This window comes from Lynx canadensis, chromosome E1, assembly GCF_007474595.2.
Source record: "Lynx canadensis isolate LIC74 chromosome E1, mLynCan4.pri.v2, whole genome shotgun sequence".
NCBI classification, from domain to species: domain Eukaryota; kingdom Metazoa; phylum Chordata; class Mammalia; order Carnivora; family Felidae; genus Lynx; species Lynx canadensis.
In genome coordinates, this window is record NC_044316.2 from 22,680,886 (window position 1) to 22,703,218 (window position 22,333).

Sequence of the window (22,333 nt, forward strand, 5' to 3'; positions counted from 1 at the left end):
GGTACATTTATTCAGTCAACGAACTATATGCTAGGCTGTGCAATGACACAATATAATTTCATTCAGTGATAAGACTCAGAAGATACACATGTCTCTACCGAGGCACAAAAAATTGGACTTTTAGTGCCTATGGTGCCTTTTCTAGGAAGATAAAGGCAGATTTAAGGCAGATGGTAGGAAGAAATTAACCTGTAAAAACATAGCTAATTTGATGAAAGCACTAACTTAAAAAGTCCTCATTTTTCTGCTTCAGATATTATGGGTTTTGGTTCCATGTAGTCACTCCCACATGCAGGTATAATTCCCTTGAGATTTTCTAGCTCTAGTGAAGTTTTATTTGTGGGATATTGTTAGAGTGAAACTTTTGGTGCTTGTTTGGCATTCAGGAGGTCTGGGAGTGACTTCATTTATGTCTTTACACTCTTTGGTCACCACCTTTAAATTTAGACTCTTGGAGGCAGATTGACAATTTCTCAGAAGAAAAGCTTGTATGGAGTTGAAAGTTGAAAATGAAGATAGGGCCTTTTTTGGTTTTGTTTTTAAGCTTTTAAAATTCTAGCACATCTCTTTCAAATAGTACATTTTTCTTTTACAGTTATTCTTCCTATGGAAATCAAGGCAACCAAGGTTATGGACAAGCACCACAAGTAGGTTAAAATATAAATTAATGTGTTTCATAAATAATTATTCTTATCTTAAGTAGGTGATGAAACTTGTATTTACCTAAATTTCAGAGCTATTCTGGCTATGGACAAACTACTGATACCTCATATGGACAGAACTATGGCGGCTACTCCAGCTATGGACAAAGCCAATCAGGTTAGACTTGTTTGTTAAATTTGCTATTTTAGAAATTTAAAAATCAGATCATTTACTAAATGGTATATCCATCCAACCTTAGGTTATTCACAGTCCTACAGTGGTTATGAGAATCAAAAGCAGAGCTCATATGGCCAGCAGTCTTATAATAACCAGGGACAGCAAAACACGGAATCATCAGGAGGGTAAGGAAACAGTAAAGGCACTGAGATTATGTCGGGCAGTGGAAATAACACTTTGGGTATTAAATAGACTTCGCCATCAAATTCCTAGCTTTAAACATTTTTTCAGAAAAGTTTTGATGAAGTATGAATTTCATAGTTTTGTGTTATAAATGTGGAAATTGTCACCAATGTCATTTGATTCTTATGATGTGGTTATTTGTAAAATTATTGTTGAGGTGTATGTAAATGCACATGATTTAAATGTTAAAAAGGAAAATTTTGACCTCTGCTTTATACCTGAGATTAAATAAAAACCTAGCTATAAAAGGACACTTCTCAGTGCTTACTTTTATTTCCATTTTATTTTTTAGCCATTTTAATGTATTACCTTTATTACCTTTTTAGGGACAAAAATATTTAAAAAGTGACAAAACCTATCCACATATTTCAGATACTCTAAATATATTTTATTAATATAGGTAGGTAAATACATACCAGCAAGTTTACAGGCTTAAGTATTTTTTTGGGGGGGGTTGGTTTTATAGTTTTTAAGTTTCAGATGAGAGGAGGCTGTTCTTATTACTAATTTTAGTGATAGCAACTTAATTTTTTTTTATTGTGCTTTATGTTTTCTAAAATGCTTTTGCATTCCTTAATTTATCCTTAACCACTATGACATAGTGTCAGTAATTATCCCCATTTTGCAGAGGTAAAGAGAAGTTATTAAGATTATGTAACCTGTTACATAGCTGAAAAATGAGGCAAAAACTGAGCTTACTAGTATTCTCTCTGCAGTGAAAAAAATTATTCTAAGTGAAATTCAGTTAAGCAAAAACATTGGGGAAAGATTTATGAGGTTGCATTGTCAGTGTTATAGATATGAAAGTGTTTTGAAAAGTAGAAAAATAGAGTAGAAGGAAGATCTCTTCAACCCCTGTTGGTTAGTTTTAAATTTAGAAGAATCCTTTTATAAGGATGCATTTTTGGAAGCATAACATGTAAATGCAAACCAAAGAAACGTGTTAGATTTGGTCTGACCACCATTTTAATGGGAAGTGCTAGGTGCACCGGGGTGGCTCAGTCAGATAAGTGTCTTGAATTTGGCTCAGTTCATGATCTCACGGTTTGGGGGGTCAAGCCCCACGTCGGGTGCTTTGCTGACAGCATGGAGGCTGCTTGGGATTCTCTCTCTCCTCTCTGCCTTTCCCGTTCACTCTCTCTCAAAATCAATAAATTAAAAAAAAAAGATGAAGCACTAGGGTTCTGACTGTTGATGTGATGTGCTTTGGGTACAGAGTTGGGGGAACATACTGATCTTTATTAGATTCTTCTCATCTGATGCAGAATAAGATGTGACTATTAAGTTATGAGATTTTTTGTTCCCTTTTTGTAAAAGTAAACATTAGAACTCAAATCCAATTTAAATGTTCCTTTTAACATCCCCATCCTGAGAACAGGTAATTAATAGTCCTGTTGCTCAGAACATACCTAGAAATTTCTTTTTGAATTGCCAGAGATAATAAGAAAGTAGTCTCTTTATTTGGTAGACTATTTTCAGGTGTAAAAAAAAAAAATGGCATCACAAAGCAAGTTCCTTCCTCTAAAAATCTGAAAGCTATCATTGAAGATATTTAGGAGAATGTAATATAGGTTGTAAAGATAATTATAAGAGAATAGTCCCCCCCCCCCCCCATTGCTTCTCGGCCTTTTGGCTAAGATCAAGTGAAGAGAATAGTCCCCCAAATATTATGAGATAACATTGTTAAATGACAGAGCATTTTAGTGTAACTGTTAAAAGGACTCAGCACTTGTGATATATTTGTTAGAGACATATTACTGTACTTTGTGGCACCTTTAATTTTTTTAAATTCAAGGAGATGGTAAGAGGCATAGTGATTTTTTGCTTTACCAGTGTTTTCAGAGGTGCATGTGGTTTTCCTCATAATGTGGGATTTCTTCAGTGATAGTGCAGTTGGTTTGAAGGCCATTCCACTGGTGATAAGGAGATTTTGTAGATAAAAGAACTAAATCCTTTGCATCAGAAAGTAGTATTAAATATGGTTGAGGTCTAGCTGGTCAGGCCCCTTCTGTCAGTCTCAGTCAACTTGCTACAGTGAACATAATCCTTCTATAAATTTCCAATTCTTGATTTCTGTTTAGCCAAGGTGGAAGAGCACCTCCGTATGACCAGTCAGACTATGGTCAACAAGATTCGTATGACCAGCAGTCAGGCTATGATCAACATCAAGGTTCATATGATGAGCAGTCAAATTATGGTCAGCAGCATGATTCCTATAATCAAAACCAGCAGTCCTATCATTCACAAAGAGAGAATTACAGCCACCACACACAAGGTATGATATATTATTTTTCTTTTTTCCTCTCAGAATTACATTGAGTTCTGGATTAAAAGACCTACAGGATTTTAGTTGTTTGTATAAATTCAGAGTGACCTTGAATATATGTTCTTCTTTCTTATGGCCATTAAAACTAGTTTATTGGATTTCCATGTCTGAATTTCTCAGAAACTCCCAAATGGTCATATGACTTTTTGATGATTGATTACCTGAATTTCCTTTGTTGTGTCAGTTAACTTTGATCATTTGACAGTGTTGCTGCTACCATTGTTTTGGTAGTGGTGGTATACCTGATATAGAGAAACTACCTATCAGGTATACCTGATATAGAGAAACTAATCACCAGTAATTAACCTTCTCTCACCTCATCTAAGAAGGACCAGCCCTTCTTTCACTTGTTTTCCTGTAGCACTTAGACTATACCACTGATATTTAGGAATTTGTCCCATGTTTCAAGGGCACAAGTCCTGTCTTACTCATTTGTACCTTCATTACCTACTATAGAGCCTGGTTCATAGTAAGTGCTTAATAAATATTTGTTGAATAATGGAATAAATAAGCGAATGAGTAAAAGTGGAAGCTTATTCACTGAATATCTTCAGTGAACATATTCACTGAATATGTCTCAGTTTTAAAATCGTTATTTCTTGTCCCTGCTTGATTTACATTTAAGTATTTTTGAGGTGAAGAAATAACTTTTTAAGATTAGGGTTATGCTTTTCATCTAATTTATTAAGATTCTGTACCTAATGTTGCACTTTAGCGATTCCTCATCACCATCACATCAAATGGTGATATCCATGTCACCATTTTGTTATCTGACTACGTAGCAGGACGGAATTTGACACAGATACATTTCCCAAACACATTTAATTCCAGATGTTTTTTTGATGGCTTGCATTTGAATTCTGTATATATGTGCCATATTCCAAAGAATATAATGTATAACCTAAAGAGCCATTCAAGATTATGTTATGGGAAGCCTTTGTCAGAGATGACCCATGGTTATTTATTCATGTGTATATTATTATTATTATTATTTTTTTGTAGATGACCGTCGTGATGTGAGTAGGTATGGAGAAGATAATAGAGGATATGGCGGGTCACAGGGAGGAGGTAGAGGGCGTGGGGGATATGACAAGGATGGAAGAGGTCCTATGACAGGATCAAGGTAAGTATTTAGGTATAGGTGCCTACATTCCTTCTCTCTTTAATTTTTTAAAATTTTTGTGGCTTTACTTAGCTGGTTTGATTCCAGCATCTGATTTAAGAGGCTTAAGTAGATTATGTTTTAGAGAAGAAGGCAGAAATTCAAAATTGATTTTCAGTCTTCAGATGTCACATAAATTACCTGAGGATAGGCTGTGTTAGTAGTTCGTTTATGTGGTGTATATTAAACACCAGTGGAGAACATTCCCATTTTGGTTGTGATTAAACCACTTAATATGTTTTTCCTGCCAGAGCTATAGAGTCTAAACTTCTTTAAATGATGACTCTGGGAAATCCAAGTATAATATATGTAAAAAATAAAAGGTAAGTTAATTTTAGATTGGAGTGCAGAGAAGCTGTTCCTTAATCTTGAATCCCCTTGGGAAGAGAAAATATTAGGTGATAGAATATAAATGTGGGGTTGGCAAATGAGAAAGATTTTTGTAATTAAACTATTTGGTCTCCCTTCTTTAGTAAATAATTATTGGAATAATTAGTGCAGCATTCCCTGTCATTATGTATTTTGTTCAGACTAAGCTGTGGAAAAGAAGACTTGTAAATTCAGCTTTTCTTTTCCAGCTTCCCTTTTCCCTATTGCTAGTATTATCAGGTTTTGGTATTTAATTTTGGTATATGTTATGAAGTTGGTTTTAAAATTACTTTTAAATATATCTATAAATTTGGCACTTTGGCCCTAAAAACAAGAATGAAAAAATAACTGACATTTGTTGAGGACACTCAGGTGAGGTTTTCAGGTTGCAAATTCATGTGTAAAGTACACAGGCCTTAAAAGATAACTGTGTTCCTTGGGAATTGAAATTGTTAGTAGCCTGTTAACTGACACTTAATAATATATCAGTACCAGTTCACTCTTTTGCATCTTAGGGACTGTCTGTCCCCTCAGCTGACCTGAGAGACATACAGCACTGTTCTTTCTTCAAGTGAGCCAGGAGTTTGGTCACTGACTTGTATTTCTCTGTGTTTAGTATTCAGTGTATTGATATTATGGAAAAACTAAAGCCTAAACTTACTTGGTAAACGTTTATAAGACTGAATATTAAGTCTTTTGATTGATAACCAAAGTCAGTTTACAATATACAAATATGTTATTGTGTGCTCTTCATTATCAAAGTGAGCAGCCTGCCATCATGTGGATGTAAGTGAACAGTGTTAAGTGACATGGTGCTTACTTTCTACCTAATAGCCTCCCTTTCACCTCAAACAGAATCCCAAACAAGATAACCAACAGGTATATTTAATTTTCCAGCTAATATGTTTTAGATAATTGGCTTCTTTGGAATGCTACATGTTTTGCAGGATATCATAGGTTTAATTTTCTTCATAAGGAAGCTGTATGCTATAAATTATTAAACTATGACAGTGTCTGAAAATGGTAGAATCCCACTTTTCAGGAGGAGGCAGGTAGGGAAATCTTTAAAAATACATTTTCATCTTTGAGAGATGACTCATCTTAGAATCAGAGATTTGAAAGGGCCTTGAATGAACCTCTTAATAGAAAAGGGAAGCTCCATACCATAACCAACTTGAGAGTCCTATTTTTAATCACCTTTATAATTTCCTTGGCAACATATTTCAGTATAATTTTTGGTCCAGACTTGATCATGAACTAAGTTTTTGATTTTCAAATTGTATTTAGGCTTAGAATCTCTTCATACAGTATCTTATGTAGAAGCCCACTATATCTTAGGTAAAATGATACTGATCTAGTTTATGGTAGGATTGGGGGAGGGGGTCTTGTCCAGTTGTTACCTGTACCCTCCCCCCCTCCCCCCCAAGCCAGCAGATGGCATGTTCATGAAGGGCCTTTTTTAGAAATCCACGTGGATGATGATTATTCTTTGTATTGGGTTGGTAAATTTTTTATATGAAAGGCCACGTAGTAAATATTTTAGGCTTTTTGGGCCATATGGTTTCTGTTGTAACTGCTTACCTCTGCCCTTGTAGCACCAAAGCTGCCATAGACAATATATAAATAAACATGGTTGTGTTCCAGTAAAACTTCATGTACGGATATGGAAATTTGAAGTTCATGTGATTTTCATGTGTTACAATATCTTGCTCAAGATGTGCTTTTTAGCTTATTTATAGGGATAAAGTATTTTGAATTAGAGTAAAAATGCCCAGTTTCAGGATTTTTTTTTCACACTTGGTTTTATATTTAAGTACCAAAAGTATCCAAACATTTTTTGTTAGTCGTCATCAACACTCCCATTTGTGTTTCTAATCATCTTACTTAAAAAATTACATCAAGGTTGAAAATACAATCCTTTCAGGGCTGTTTGAAGAATATCTGGCATTAGTTAGGTTTATATTTAAAGAAGGGGCATGGTTTGTGGGTGAGTGTGGGATATGTTGTAAAGGATGGGGTATTCTTAGACTCAGGTTGTATGATTGCTTGGCTAGAGGAAGAATACAAACCAAAAAAGCTGTCAGCTTTCCAAATATGAAAGAAAATGTGTGAAAATTATAGGGACTATAAGAAACTGTTTTTCTTGAAAAAACAGTTGCAGCAAAAAAAAAGAATGAATATCTAATTGTCATTTAAAATTGATCACTTAGTGGACTAGAAGCTTAAGGCTGTAAAATCTCTATGTGTTTTTAACTTCAGCATTGTGATGAATGCATTGCAAAATTGCCAGAACTTTATAGATTGCCATTTTTCATGATTAAGTCATCAAATTAAGTAACTCTTTTCAGGCTTTAATATCTTAAGCTTAAAAAAAAGTCATCTTGAATTTTGAGTGTCTTACAGGAATTTTTGATTAGTTCCCTTTAAAATGTTCAGGTGATAGTCTAGAATAGCACTGCCCAATAGAAATGTAATATGGGTCACAAATGTGAGCCACATATGTAATTTTTTTGTTTATTTATTTTGAGAGAGAGAGAATCTCAAGCCAGCTCTGCACTATCAGCGCAGAGCCTGGCATGGGGCTTGATCTCACGGATCATGATATCATGACCTGACCTGAAATCAGGAGTTGGACGCTTAACTGACTGAGCCATCCAGGTGCCCTGTGTAATTTAAAAATTTTTAGTAGGCATGTTAAAAGAATGTAAGCAGGTGTAATTAATTTTAATAATATATTTTACTTAATCTAACATACCCAAAATATTTTATCATGTAATCAGTACAAAAATTATGGAGGTTATACATTGCTTTTTTCATACTAAGACTTTGAAATCCATTTTGTATTTTTATATTTAGAGTGCATCTAAATGTTTATTTTTTTTATATTTACATTTAAGTTTAGACTGTCCACATGTCAAATGATTATTAGCCACAGGTGGCTATTGAATACTGTATTGGACAGTGTAGCTCTAGAATGATAGATATATTGGCTTTCTGAAATGTGGGTAAATGTTGAATCCAGAGAGCCTTTTTACCACATAATACAAGATATGGGAGGAAATAAAACATAAATATATCTAGTGTTGAGAATGGTATTTAAATCCATCCAATCATTTACATTTGGAATTAGTGTTAGTCTTCTTCACACCTAAAAAATTGTATTTTGGATTTACTACTATGAAAGTATAAGCACAGTGGTTGTTTTTTTTGTTTGTTTGTTTTTAACTGATCTTTTAAAAATTTTAGCTAAGTCCCTTTTTCTCTCTAGATAATGGATTTTCTGGGAACAGAATTTTCTGTATTGTCCTTTTACTTTTTGGCTGTTTAAGTCTTTGAATAGATATATTTAGATTTTTTTTTTTAATGTTTATTTTTGAGAGAGAGACACACAGAGTGTGAGTGGGGGAGGGGCAGACAGAAAGGGAAACACAGAATCTGAAGCAGGCTTCAGGCTCTGAGCTGTCAGCACAGAGCCTGAGGTGGGGCTTGAACTCATGGACTGCAAGATCATGATCTGAGTCAAAGTCGGACGTTTAACTGACTGAGCCACCCGGGCGCCCCTAGATTTTTTTTAAATTAAAGATTTGGAGTAGAGATTCTGTTAAAGAACTTTTTCTTGACTAGCATCTGAAATTAAATGACCATTTTCTCTAAATATGTAATACTGTAACAATGGAAGAACCCTCAGAGTCTACCTTAGGGTAGGCTGCTCATTGTGGTTTTGAACTTGGGACAATTTCTGTAGTTGAGTCAAGAATATACAGTTGGTTTTCTTATGCAGGGGGCTCAGCCATAAATTTGAGTGTCTAAACTCTACATTAAATACCTCTACTACTTCACCTTAATATATCTTTACTTTAGGAATTCTTTATGTGTACAAGTTTGCTGCTTTTTCTGGGAAGAAAAATTGTTGTGGTAACATCTTGGCTTAGATTTTCACATAACTTCATTGGCCTAATTGGTTAGTGAAGCCTTAACTTAGTATATGGAAAAGGGACTTGAAACTTGACTACAGGTTTGAAAGATTCTTAACCACAGGCCCATCTTCTAGTGCTATTTGAGGTTTATTTAGTATATTTAATATAATAAATTTCTTTATAAGGGATTGTAATAGAATATGTTAATATGGAATTTCTTAATAAGTGAAGAGAAAAATGATTGAAACATTTGAACTTGAAAGAAAGCTTCACCTAGAGTTCTAGATCATCTAGACTGGTGCTTCTCAAACTTTACATGTGAATTCCTTGGGGATCTTATTAAAATGCAGATTATAATTCAGTAGGTATGAGGGAGGCCTGAGATGCTGCTCTTCTATGATGTTCCCAGGCTCTGCCTATACTGTTCTTCCCTGGAACACCCTTTGAGTAGCAGCAAGGATGTAAAAACTCTTATTTTGTGAAGGAGGATACTGAAGCCTAGGAGAATTACGGATTTGTCTAATTTTTCTTTTTTTTTATTTTTATTATTATTTTTTATTTTTTATTTTTTTTTTCAACATTTATTTATTTTTTTTGGGACAGAGAGAGACAGAGCATGAACGAGGGAGGGGCAGAGAGAGAGGGAGACACAGAATCGGAAACAGGCTCCAGGCTCTGAGCCATCAGCCCAGAGCCTGACGCGGGGCTCGAACTCACGGACCATGAGATCGTGACCTGGCTGAAGTCGGACGCTTAACCGACTGCGCCACCCAGGCGCCCCGGATTTGTCTAATTTTTCAAGATTGATCAGTGATAGTAAAGACTATATCCTGAGTCTCTTAGTTTGAAGACTAGTACTTTCTCAAACGGACTATGATGTTTTCATATTTATGGCCATTGTGTTGAAATCTTAAGCAGCTGCTGTATTTTCAAAGGAAATGCTCAGTATATGTGACTTAAGTTAAAATGTCATTCTCTGGAGAAACAGGAAATAATAAACCTATTCAAATATCACTTTTTTAATGTTTTTATTTAGTTTTGAGAGAGAGAGAGGAGGTCAGAGGGTCTGAAGCAGGCTCTGTTGACAGCAGAGAGCCTGATGCGGGGCTCAAACTCACAAACCATGAGATCATGACCTGAGTTGAAGTCAGTTGCTTGACTGACCGGGCCACCCAGGTGCCCAAATGTCATTTGTTTTATAGCACTTCTATTTTGCAGTGATATTGCTTTTTTTATTGTTCAAAGTTATGTTGCTGGCCAGAATAGAAATGACAGGAATTAGCTGATGTATACAGTTGCAAAATTTCTTTCCACTGTGGCCAGATGAACAGTTTGGTATTTGGTTAACATGACTGCAAAATAATTAAAAGGGGTCTCTTCTAGCACTTACTTGAAAATTTCCTATTTAAAGAATCTACTTTATCTTGGGGACTTTAACCTCCTGACAGGAATATGGGCTTGATATTTTCACTAGTTCATTCCTCACTTTTAAAAATTTTTTTTGAGTTCTCATGATCATCTTTGAAGAAACCAGAGATATTTTGGTGTCTAATAATAAGATTTTTGGCAGTTTATTCTCTGTTGGCTCTCCTTTCTTAAAAGAGTTAAGTGGTGATACACAGGTCGTTTAGAAGTGTAGGGAGAGCTTGGGTACTGTTCTGAAAGAGGGGTCTTTAGAGACTCAGTGGGAAGCTATATGTATATAAAAGACTTGAGCTTTATATTGTCTGTATAGCCTTGAAATAGCCTTATTTTTTTTTTATGGTTTTCCTGGAAAACAAGTAAAATTAATAGCAGATCAAGATGCATGTGTCTATACTAAGCTGGTTGCAAGGGGATATTTTTTACATCAAGGTAGCAGAAGAGATTTATAAAAGAAGAATGCTTTCTCATTTAGTTGGGGTGATTTTTTCAGGATGGCTCAGAAAAGCCATCTACCTAGAGTCTAGAAGGGGCCGTGTTGGTATTACAGGAGAGGCTTTAAGCAGTGAAGAGACGTTAGTGTATTGGGTTAATTTTTTGGATTATAGTAGAAGATTAATTGTAGTAGAATATTAGATATCACCATCTGAAAACTGGGTGTTTTTATTTCCATGACAGCACATGAATTCTAGAGGGTTACTTCAGTCAAGAGAAAAGCTTTTAATGTATGAGTATTTAGACAGTGTCTTGATTTTTTTATATAAATTTATACACACAAGGACTATTGACTTATCTGGTAGCGGAAATATGCCAGATAGAGTCATTTTCTTGTAGGTAGCTGGGATATTGGAGTATGTTGCATTCTGTCTCTGATCTGGTCTACTGATTGGTGTTACAGAGCATTTGGCAGCATGAATCTCAGTAGCTCTGATATGAGGAGATCTAGTATATTATATTGGGTATAGGAGGGCCATTTTAAGTTATGCTTTCTTTTAGTGCTCATTTTATCAGATTTCTGAATGATTTGAGATTTTTTAAGACTACTTTCAGGCTCACTTTTGTGTATATTTATACCTTTTTTAAATCTCATAAAACCCATAATTTGGTTTCACAGTAGAACATACTAAAGTTTTTACCTCACCTATTCTGCTATCAAAATCTTAACCTAGCTTTATATTGTTCTTCCAGTCTTTTTCCTTTATTCTCATATTTTAAAAAGTATCCCCTTGGAAAGAATGTTTGCTCTAGTTTGTCATTCTTCATTCTGTGCCTCCAGCATTTAAATTATGATATGAATAGAATCCCTTTGGCGTGGGGTTGGGAAGATTTTAAAAGTAGATTAGATACATTCTGTAGTAAACTTGAAAAGGAACCCTTGTGGAAATAGATTCTTGGGAAAACACTTAGGTGAAAACATTTTGGAGTCTGAAATAGAATTTACTGGAAAGTTAGAGGTGCTACTGTTTCCCTAGGTGCTCTACTTATGACAGTTAAGTGTAGATTGAGCCCAGGGCTCAGCACATTAGAGACTTAAGGAAGAAATCATTTCTTCAATTTTTCCTCTGCAGTGGTGGTGACCGCGGTGGCTTCAAAAATTTTGGTGGTAAGTGCTGAGTATCCCAAAATGTTTCAGTGGAAATGCTATATAAATCTAAAAGCCACCAATATCCCGCAGACGCAGTCTAAGCCCTTTCTTACTCTGTTGAGGCTGGTGTGTGTTGTGTGCTTTAAAAAAATTAAATATATATACATATATATATGTCAAAGAAAACATTAAAAAGTCAAAGTTGATCTCAAACAGTCCAGTGGGTTTCTACGCAGTGAATTTGCATGAAAGAGTCTGTGGTGACCAATGAATGAGACTTTCAGTGGATTTTGACAATACATTTTTTAATAAAGGTAGCTGACATGGTGTTTTTAAATTATTAGGGTTTTCCAATCAGCCTTCACAACCAGAGCTTAACAAAAGTGATAACTAGCATAATGCCAAAGTGGCGGGTACTGTCTGGGACAAGTTTAAGGAAATAGTGACTTTCATCTTGATTTCTTAAACTTAATAAAACTTAATTTATATATTTACTTTGTAAATCTGTGATGGTTGACTTTCAAGGATTTTGGAAGTTTTGACTTTTCATGCCTTGGTTTTTATTACTATTTTTTCATGATTTCTAATGAGTTGCTTTAAATAGCTTTTTTTTTCTTTTTCTTTTCTTTTCCCTTAGGTCACAGGGATTATGGACCCAGACCAGATGCTGGTAAGGTTTATGGTAGTTTGTGACTTTGCCATTAAGAGACTGTTAGTTTTCCAATTTTTCAAGGAAAAAAAGTTGGAGGAGTTAAGACAGGAGGAAGATTTAATTTGACAGTGCTTCCGGAATTGGGGAGCTTCACTTCTAAAAATATACCAGAAAGAAAACTTCAGGGAAATTGATTGGAAAGTTTGCTGGGGAAAATTGCTGTGTTTGTGGTTTCCCATGTTCTGCTTTTTCTTTTGTGAAGAAAAAACTTGATTTTTTATTGCTAATTAACATTTATTTAAATACTACATGTCAGACGAGAGAGTTGGTATCATTGGGGAATTAGAAGTAGAAAAACTATGTTTAAGAAAATACTGCATTGGATTGGTAGTCTGCCTAGTGGGCTTAAGAAACCGAAGTTCCTACCTGAGAGAATTGTCTTACTCTAGGCAGAAGTCCCTCATTTCATGTAGCTTTTATTTTTGAATAAAATTCAAGGCCACCTGCAGCCTTTTGGGAGTTATGATTTAGTTATTAAAAATCTATTTGAGGCAAAAACTTTTAATATATATTGAAATCAGAACTTTTGTTTTTATTAAGATGCCAAAGTATTTTATATGGAAGGCAATTTCTGAATTATCCCTTGATGGACGAATTTTTGTACTCCTTTCTTACTTTGTTGTATTAATCCAAAAGTGTGCGTGTAAGGTAAGGTGTGTGTCAAGGTGCCCTTACGCTCTGGTATGTACAAAGTTTATTGCAATGGACAAGAAACCAGCAGTTGTGGTTGCCTTGCTTGGAGCTCCAAAGTGTCAGATTTGGAGAATTTTCTACTAGAGAGCCTTACAAGTATTGATTAGCTATAAAGAGTTAAAGCTCTCCAAAGAAAGGAATGCTGATTTATACTAACTTTCTTCATCTCTTCATGAACTTTAGCCCTGTATCTGAATCTAAAGAGCAAGATTTCTAAGATCTCGCTTAATTGGTCTGTATTTCACATAGTGTGGACTTGATCCACTTTAACTGCAGTTTAGTTGTAAGAATTGACCTGCTACCAAAAAACTGGTGACCACTTTGCCTGTTGATACAAGATTTTTTTGTATATTGGTTCTTTTTCCTTTTGGTCATAGAAACAGTTGAATATTGGACAATTAGTTATTGCTCTTGATTACTAAACAGGATGCAGTAAAACCAAGGATATGTAAAATTAACCATAATTTTTTTCCCCTTAGATTCAGAATCTGATAATTCAGATAACAACACAATCTTTGTGCAAGGACTTGGGGAGGGTGTGTCTACAGATCAAGTAGGGGAGTTCTTTAAGCAAATAGGAATTATTAAGGTGAGTAGAAAGTAAAGCTTATGTTGAAAATCTCATAATTATTAACAAATTCTAGTTAAGATACATAGATTACGTTGTAAGCCCAAGGTTTGTTTCTTAAAATTCCCTTATACACATGCTCACCCATGTCTGTAGGCCTTTTGCTAAATTTGCTAAATACATGAAAATTTTATTCCTTGTGTTTGTCTTTCCACAGCCTGCCACAGCTTTAGCTTTCAATCTTGGGCTCTAAAAATAGTCTCTGCCTAGGTCCTAAAATTGTGAGAACGAAATGAGATTGTGAGAACATTTTATGGATTCTGAAATGCCAATATATGCGAACTGAGCTGTACATTAGCCCAATATATAATGCTTTATTCCATAACTATGTTATTCATTGTTTACTTGTGTCTTGTGTACTGTTTGTTTCATGCATGTAATTTTCATGTTTTCAACTAGAAAGCAGCAGTTAGAATAGTGTTAGTAGATTGTAGCAATTGCCTGAAATCAGTTTGCAATTGTTCTTGTTTGGTTTCTGTGTAATACTCATGTTTTTTCTTTCTTTGGGAGGAGTTAAAATTTCTTAAGAAATTTTTTACTCATGATATGTAAAACATTCACACAGTTCTGAAGAGTAAACATTCTTTGTCTTCCACTCCCATCCCAGCCAGCTTCAGTGTGTATACATTAGTGGCAGTCTGTTAAATTTGCCTGGTGTACATTCTTTCTGACTTTTTTTTAATGTTTTATAAGGTATATATTTACCTGAAGCATTATCTACATTTTTTTGTGTGGGTTTAAAGAAATTATACATAGATAAAACAGTATATTATGTATTGTTTTCATAGCTTGGGTTTTACTTAATGTATCTTAAGAGAATTTTCCTTTTCAGAACCTATAGATAACCTCATTTTTATATTAGGTACATAGTATTTGTAGTATGTATATGTGAATTCCTTTTTAAAAAATCTTTATCTGGTTTATGATCACTTTTTCTTAAAACACTAATACCAACTTGTTTGTTTCTCAGACAAATAAGAAGACTGGAAAACCAATGATAAATCTGTATACAGACAAGGACACAGGGAAGCCCAAAGGAGAGGCAACAGTGTCATTCGATGACCCTCCTTCAGCTAAGGCAGCCATTGACTGGTTTGATGGTATATACCTCATTCATACAGTTTCAATATGCAGTTTGGATAAATGTTGTCCAGTCTTGAAGTCAAACTATATTCTGGTAGACTGGTTATTTTCATGTTTACTTTTGTGGGTATTCTATTAAAAAAACAGGCCAGAGTTTTTATGTACCTTTAGAAATGAGATAGATGAGCTCTCTCCTTGTTTGTCTCAAATATTTCCTTATTATCATGCCTCGTGCTTGAAGCCACTCTGATGGAGATTTAGAGGGTTGGCCTGCTTAAATCTGTTCTTTGTAAATTTAGATTAATTTCCCTTCAAATATAAAGTTAATACATATTTGGAAGAAATAGTAAGACATTTTTCCCCTGAAAATAAACTATGGGAAAGTAGAAGAAAGCAGTAAAGCATCCATTCCTTTCTATTCAGAGATAACCGTTGATAATATTTAAAAAAGAATTTTTTTTTTTTTTTTAATGTTTGTTTATTTTTTAGAGGGGGGGGGGGGACAGAGAGCAAACAGGAGAGGGACAGAGAGAGAGAGGGAGACACAGAATCCAAAGCAAGCTCCAGGCTCTGAGCTGTCAGCACAGAGCCTGACACAGGGCTGGAACTCATGAAATGTGAGAACATGACCTGAGCCAAAGTCAGATGATCAGGTGCCCTGATAATATATATTTTTTTAAATTTTTAAAAACATTTATTTATTTTTGAGAGACAGAGAGAGACAGAGCGTGAGCAGGGGAGGGGCAGAGAGAGAGGGAGACACAGAATCCAAAGCAGGCTCCAGACTCTGAGATGTCAGATGTCAGATGTCAGCACCCCCCTGACACGGGACTCAAACTCACAAACCGCGAGATTGTGACCTCAGCTGAAATCGGACGATTAACCAACTGAGCCACCCAGGCACCCCTGGCTAATATTTTTTTACTTACATTTCCTTCCACTCTTAAAATGTATTTTAAAAATAGTTTATCATTATATTCCAAATGTAGTTTTGTTTCATGCTTCTTTCACTTAACATTTTAATAGTCATTTCCCCATGTTATTAGAAATTCATTGTTTTGTACCCTAATAAGAAGTAACACTGCATGTTAACTGTGGTTTATAGTCTAGGCATAATTCTAAAAGCTTTACATGATCCTCAGTTTGATCCTTATAGTAACCCTATGAGACAAACCCTGTATTATTATTTTATAGATGTGGAAACTAAAGCACAAAGAAGCTCTATAATTTCCAGGATCATAGCATAATTGACAGAGTCAGGATTCAAACTGAGGCAGTCTGGCTCCACTGTCTCTAAAGGACTTAACCGTGCTAATTAGATTGACAGACACCTGAGGTCCCTTCCACTTCTGAGATTATTGTACCTGTGTCTTTCAAAAACATAATTGTATTTCCTCTTCAAAAATGAGATTGGATTCTCTATCTGTCCTCACCTTAATATTGTTTACCTTTTTTTTTTTTAAATTTTTTTTTTTTTTTTCAACGTTTATTTATTTTTGGGACAGAGAGAGACAGAGCATGAACGGGGGAGGGGCAGAGAGAGAGGGAGACACAGAATCGGAAACAGGCTCCAGGCTCTGAGCCATCAGCCCAGAGCCCGACGCGGGGCTCGAACTCACGGACTGCGAGATCGTGACCTGGCTGAAGTCGGACGCTTAACCGACTGCGCCACCCAGGCGCCCCTATTGTTTACCTTTTTGCATTAATCTGTCAGGACTAGCACCTTGCTATTGAAGGCTAGGTCCATTTTTCCTCACTTTTCTGTGTTTGCCATAGTTTTGGTGAATTAAAAAGCAATCTCTTTTGCTCATACATATTCAAAAATTATTGTGCCTGTTGCCCACAGGGCATATGAGCCTCTTAAACCTAACTCCATAGTTCAGGTCATTCATTCTACAGCTTTGAAAATACTGATCTGTGAGTGGCTTCTTATATTATACTGTCTGGTACTGTGAAAAGTTGCCAGCCGCAATGATGAGTGCTTTGGTCAGGGAGCTAAGGCTCCTGGAATTCTGACCATTTTATAAAATCCTTGGGTACCTTTTCCTTATATGTCAGTTCTCTTGTTTAATACAAAATAAAAAGATTAATTCCTGTCTCTAAGGCTGTGAGGCTGCAGAATATATGTATGTGTGCATGTATGTAATTACATATGTTTGCAGTTTTTGCATGTATTATTTTTAAAGCTAATTCTTGCATATGGTAAAAAAGTTTCAAACTGTACCAGAAGTGTATAGTGAAAAATGAGCTTTCTTTCCACCTTTGATCCCCAGTGATCTTTCCCCTGCTGAGAGTGAGGCATAATAGGCAGTGAATATATAGCGTATGTGTATTTGTAAAGGTATGTGTACACATGTATATGTGTACACCCACACACTAATTCCCTTTAAAAAGTAGAAGTGGTAGTTGGGACGCCTGTGTGTGGCTCAGTCGGTTGAGCGTCTGACTTCGGCTCAGGTCATGATCCCATGATTTGTGAGTTCGAGCCCTGCATCGGGCTCTGTGCTGATAGCTCAGAGCCTGGAGCCTGCCTCAGATTCTGTGTCTCCCTCTCTCTCTGCCCCTCCCCCGCTTGTGCTCTGTCTCTGTCTCTCAAAAATGAATAAATGTAAAAAAAAAAAAATTAAAAAGAAGTGGTAGCATACTACACACATGGTTTTGCATTTGGCTCTTTCCATAAAAAAAATATTAGATGTGGGTTTTTTACTCAGTAAAAAGTAACTGGGTCCCAGTGACAGATCTGCTCTATTCAATAGATGATAATCATGTTTTAACACTGTTACCTTGATTCTTTGGAATACTAGTGTGTTTGAATTTCTGTGAGGATATGTCTGTTATTACTCTGAAACTAAAAGTTTCCAAGACAGTTTTAGATTTTTTTTAAAAAATTTTTTTTTTCAAGGTTTTTTTTTATTTATTTTTGGGACAGAGAGAGACAGAGCATGAACGGGGGAGGGGCAGAGAGAGAGGGAGACACAGAATCGGAAACAGTCTCCAGGCTCTGAGCCATCAGCCCTGAGCCTGACGCGGGGCTCGAACTCACGGACCGCGAGATCGTGACCTGGCTGAAGTCGGACGCTTAACCGACTGCGCCACCCAGGCGCCCCGACAGTTTTATATTTTTGTTGAGAGGTAAGATGTGGAGTAGCACTTCTTTAAAATCATGTTCTTTTTTCTTAGGAAAAGAATTCCATGGCAACATCATTAAAGTGTCCTTTGCTACCAGAAGACCTGAATTCATGAGAGGAGGTGGAAGTGGAGGTGGGCGGCGAGGTAAGATACTTGTTGCTCACAGGCCTGGATATTGTACAGAGGGTTTGAATTTGAGTCCATGGTCTGTCTCTATTGTGTGAATTACTACTTCTTTCTCTCCCTAAGTTTTTTTACTTAAATCTTTTTTTTTTTAATTTTTAAAAATTTTATTTTAGTTTTTAATTATTATTTTTTTAAATATTTATTTTTGAGAGAGAGAGAGAGAGAGAGAGAGAGAGAGAGCGCGCACAAGTGGGGGAGGGGCAGAGAGAGAGGGAGACACAGCTTCAGCCTCCAAGCTCCCAGCACAGAGCCCGTCGTGAGGTTTGAACCCATGAGCTGTGAGATCATGTTCTGAGCCCAAGTCGGACATTTAGCCAACTGAGCCACCCAGGCACCCCTTAGTTTGTAATTCTTTTAAAAGAAATTTTTATTTATTAGAGAGGGTGCAGGCACACGGGAGAAGGGGAGAGAGAGAGAGAGAATCCCAAACAGGCTCGCTTCATGCTCAGCACAGGGCTCAATCCCACGACCCTGGGATCATGACCTGAGCTGAAATGAGGACTTGGACACTCCAACCAACTGAGCCACCCAGGCACTCCATCTTTTTCCTTATATCTTAAAGTGAGAGTGGGTACTGAAAGGAGATTGGGTAAATAAGGTGTCATAATAGCTAAGAAAGTAGTTGAAAGAAGGTTCTAGAAATCCCTTTGGAAAGCTGTGTAGCAGTTTTTTATTCACCTGGAGATCAGGAGACAGTTGCTTAAATGATACTTAATTAGGTAATCTGACCAGTTTATAAATTCCCTGATACAGTTGCTGTCACCTTAATTCATTTCTATTGTGTTTAATTTCTTAAATTTCGAATATGTTTTCTCTGCCTTTATCACTGAGATTCTCAGACTAAGGAGGGTATTATAGAAAGTGGACTTTGAAGTTTTTTAGTGCATTAAATAATGCACTATATTATGTGCTTGCGGTCTTTTGCCACATTTCTTGGATTTACTAAGTAAAGCCTCAAATGAAAAGAATCAGGGTCCTACCATAAGGGGTTCATTTTGGGGGTGGCCGCCCAGTTATTGATGGGTACTTGCTCTGGCTTTTCCTCTGTTTCATTAATGTCTACTGCTAGTTTTTCTCCCCTACTCCTCTTTCCCCCAGGCCGTGGAGGATACAGAGGTCGTGGAGGCTTTCAGGGGAGAGGTGGAGACCCCAAAAGTGGGGACTGGGTTTGCCCTAATCCGTAAGTATCTATTTATTTTGTCAGTAATAGGGTTGGGATTGGGGTCAGAGGATGCAAGAGGGGGTTCTGAATCAATTGGAAACTATTGAACATTTTTATTTTCCTCCTTTCTCAGATCGTGTGGAAATATGAACTTTGCTCGAAGGAATTCCTGCAACCAGTGTAATGAGCCCAGACCAGAGGATTCTCGTCCCTCAGGAGGAGGTGGGTCAGCTTTTTAACAGCAATTCCATGGCATTTATCTTCTGACTAGCATTAAGGGTGCTTTACATTATTCTGCTGGCCTTGCTGATTTGCATTTTTACCTTGCAGATTTCCGAGGAAGAGGCTATGGTGGAGAGAGGGGCTATAGAGGTCGTGGGGGAAGAGGTGGAGACCGAGGCGGCTATGGTGCAGACAGAAGTGGAGGTGGCTATGGAGGAGACAGAAGTGGTGGCGGCGGCTACGGAGGAGATAGAAGTGGGGGTGGCTATGGTGGAGACAGAAGTGGGGGCGGCTATGGTGGGGACCGAGGCGGCGGTTATGGTGGGGACCGAGGCGGCGGCTATGGAGGAGACCGAGGCGGAGGCTATGGGGGAGACCGAGGCGGAGGCTATGGAGGAGACCGAGGAGGTGGCTACGGCGGAGACCGAGGTGGCTATGGTGGAGACCGAGGAGGCTATGGTGGAGACCGAGGCGGCTATGGAGGAGATCGAAGTGGGGGGGGCTATGGAGGAGACCGTGGCGGCGGTGGCTATGGTGGAGACCGAAGTGGAGGCTATGGAGGAGACAGGAGTGGTGGTGGCTATGGAGGAGACCGAGGTGGCTATGGAGGCAAAATGGGAGGAAGGTGAGTATTACAATGTATTTGTTAATCTTTTTATTTTACTGCTCCTAGGGTTTAGGATCCGAGCCCTTTTTGTCACATTTTCTTAATGTCCAGTTGTTTGGAACTTGAATTTTTCATTGGAAACTCTCAGTTAGGATGGAGAAGATTCATTTAGTTTTCCTTAGAAATTTCTAAAACTCATTTTGTTTTGGAAATTGTTTCATAAATCTATATTTGTATGAGGGTGTGTATATGGCTGTGGTATTTTCTCATGGCTAAAGTTAATTGAGATTGAGAGGTAATTTGAAACTGTATGTAAATCAGAGGTTCTTAATGTTAAGTGAGGGGAGCACACCTTTCATAGGGGCATTTTCTGAGATCACATGTGACACGTGCCACCCTGTAGTTGTTTCTCTGGAGAGTCTGGTAATCCCTTTTCCAGATGAAAATTCCTGATGGTACTGATGGGAGTGTGTTGTGCACATGAATGGTGTAGAGGCAGAAAAGTTGATGAAAAACAACTTCGATTATTATACTAAGCATCTGTATGCCAGATGCAGTATAGGGTAGTGAGAATTAGTATAGCATATGGTTAAGAGCATGAAGTTCAGAGATAAGTCTCTGGTTTCAAATTCTGGCTTCACCACTTACTAGCTGTGTGATGTTAGGCAAGTTACTTAACCCTTTGGAGCATTAGCATTCCCATCTATAAAATGGGGCCAGTAATACCTCCTTCATGGAGTTGTATTAGATCATGTAATGACAGTTCCTGGCCCACAGTAAGTGCTATATAATTGTTAGATACTAGTAATTATCTATTGAACATGTCTTACTGTATAGCAAATCCTGTGGAAGTGTCTTTCTATTCTTTAGTTTAGTCCTCAGCTCCATGAGGTAGATGTATTTCCCATTTTGTGAAGTAGGAAACGTTGTGTAACTTTTCCAAGGTCACATAGTAAGTGGCAGACCCAGAATTCTTACATGAAAATGTGTGCTTTCCTTTTTCTGTTATGCCACTCATATGTTAAGAGTGCTTGACAGCGGTTTAGAGTCCTTACTGTAGATGGAAAGTTTTTAAGACTCAGTGATAGCAAAATCTTCCAGGAACTTTGTGGGTCTTAAAGCTGATAAATTAGATATTTATTAAGCACTTCTAGGAGTAGAGAAATAAATTAGGTATGGTGTCATTCTTACAGAAATTGTCAAGCTGATGCCAGTCACCAGCACCCTGAGGAAGTGTCTGATGCTCCCCCTTGGTAGAAAATTAGAATTTAGTCTGGCTCTTTATTTTTCATTCCTAGAAACGACTACAGAAATGATCAGCGCAACCGACCATACTGATGACTGTTTTGAATGTTCCTTTGTCTCTGACATGATCCATAGTGAAATTGCCAGAGTTTTGCCTGCTGCTTTCCTCGTGGCCTCTTCTTGGGTAGTGAAATTAAGTGACATTTGGATTTTTATTTGGGTGGGAGGGCTGGGACAGTTTTTCTTTTAGAAATGTCCATTGAAATTTCCCCATTTAGTTTTCCACCTCTCCTTTCCAACCCTTGAAGCTAAGTGCGTTGTAAAATATTGCCAAAATGGAAAGTGTTTTGTATTACTGCAATAAAGGCTGCTTGTTTTGTGGACTTTTGTACATTAGTGCATTGTTCTATCACACTCAGGATTCAGTTACAGCAGGCTGTAACCCTAAAGAATTAGGAAATTCATTCTGTTTCATTAACTTAAAACGTTACTTTCAACAATACTGAGCTCCTGCTCTGTTTAGAGTAGTAATTTGCAAGAATGACTGCATGTCAGAATTACCCGAGGAGGTTATCAAGATTAGATTTCTAGGCCTCACCCCAGGTCTACTTGGTCAAAACTTGTTAAGTGTGGGGAGCTAGACCTAGGAATCTATATCAGGCTCACCAGATGGTTTTGATACAGTCACTTTAATGGCAGTTTACAGCTGTGAGCCATTTATTTAGGGCAGTGTTCTAGATGCTGGGAATGTGGAAGTCTGAGGGTTATGTAGGAAGAGTAAGGATTTGATGACAAGCCAGGGTGAAGATACCAGTGTGCTGGG

The 22,333-nt window shown here is 37.0% G+C and overlaps 1 protein-coding gene and 1 long non-coding RNA gene across 4 annotated transcripts in view; both read left to right on the plus strand.

Annotated features, from left to right (window-relative positions):
• The window catches only part of TAF15 (TATA-box binding protein associated factor 15), a 29,136-nt gene extending 7,235 nt beyond the window's left edge, over nt 1–21,901 (plus strand). Inside the window, exons 3-17 of one of the 3 annotated variants that reach the window (XM_030295170.1) lie at nt 596–647; nt 735–819; nt 902–1,004; nt 3,144–3,337; nt 4,391–4,511; nt 5,754–5,798; nt 11,827–11,861; nt 12,481–12,513; nt 13,728–13,837; nt 14,847–14,976; nt 18,140–18,232; nt 19,373–19,454; nt 19,570–19,658; nt 19,767–20,283; nt 21,564–21,901. In XM_030295170.1, coding sequence (XP_030151030.1) covers nt 596–647; nt 735–819; nt 902–1,004; nt 3,144–3,337; nt 4,391–4,511; nt 5,754–5,798; nt 11,827–11,861; nt 12,481–12,513; nt 13,728–13,837; nt 14,847–14,976; nt 18,140–18,232; nt 19,373–19,454; nt 19,570–19,658; nt 19,767–20,283; nt 21,564–21,603 — 1,729 coding nt within the window. In that variant the 3' untranslated portion in view covers nt 21,604–21,901. The remainder of the gene's footprint in view (nt 1–595; nt 648–734; nt 820–901; nt 1,005–3,143; nt 3,338–4,390; nt 4,512–5,753; nt 5,799–11,826; nt 11,862–12,480; nt 12,514–13,727; nt 13,838–14,846; nt 14,977–18,139; nt 18,233–19,372; nt 19,455–19,569; nt 19,659–19,766; nt 20,284–21,563) is intronic. The other 2 variants (XM_030295171.1, XM_030295172.1) reach the window with 2 other exon arrangements.
• On the plus strand, nt 3,354–4,113 carry LOC115500624. Its single transcript, XR_003964583.1, has 2 exons — nt 3,354–3,624; nt 3,656–4,113. It is a non-coding gene; the product is annotated as an uncharacterized LOC115500624 (long non-coding RNA).
• Nucleotides 21,902–22,333: the final 432 nt, after the last annotated feature.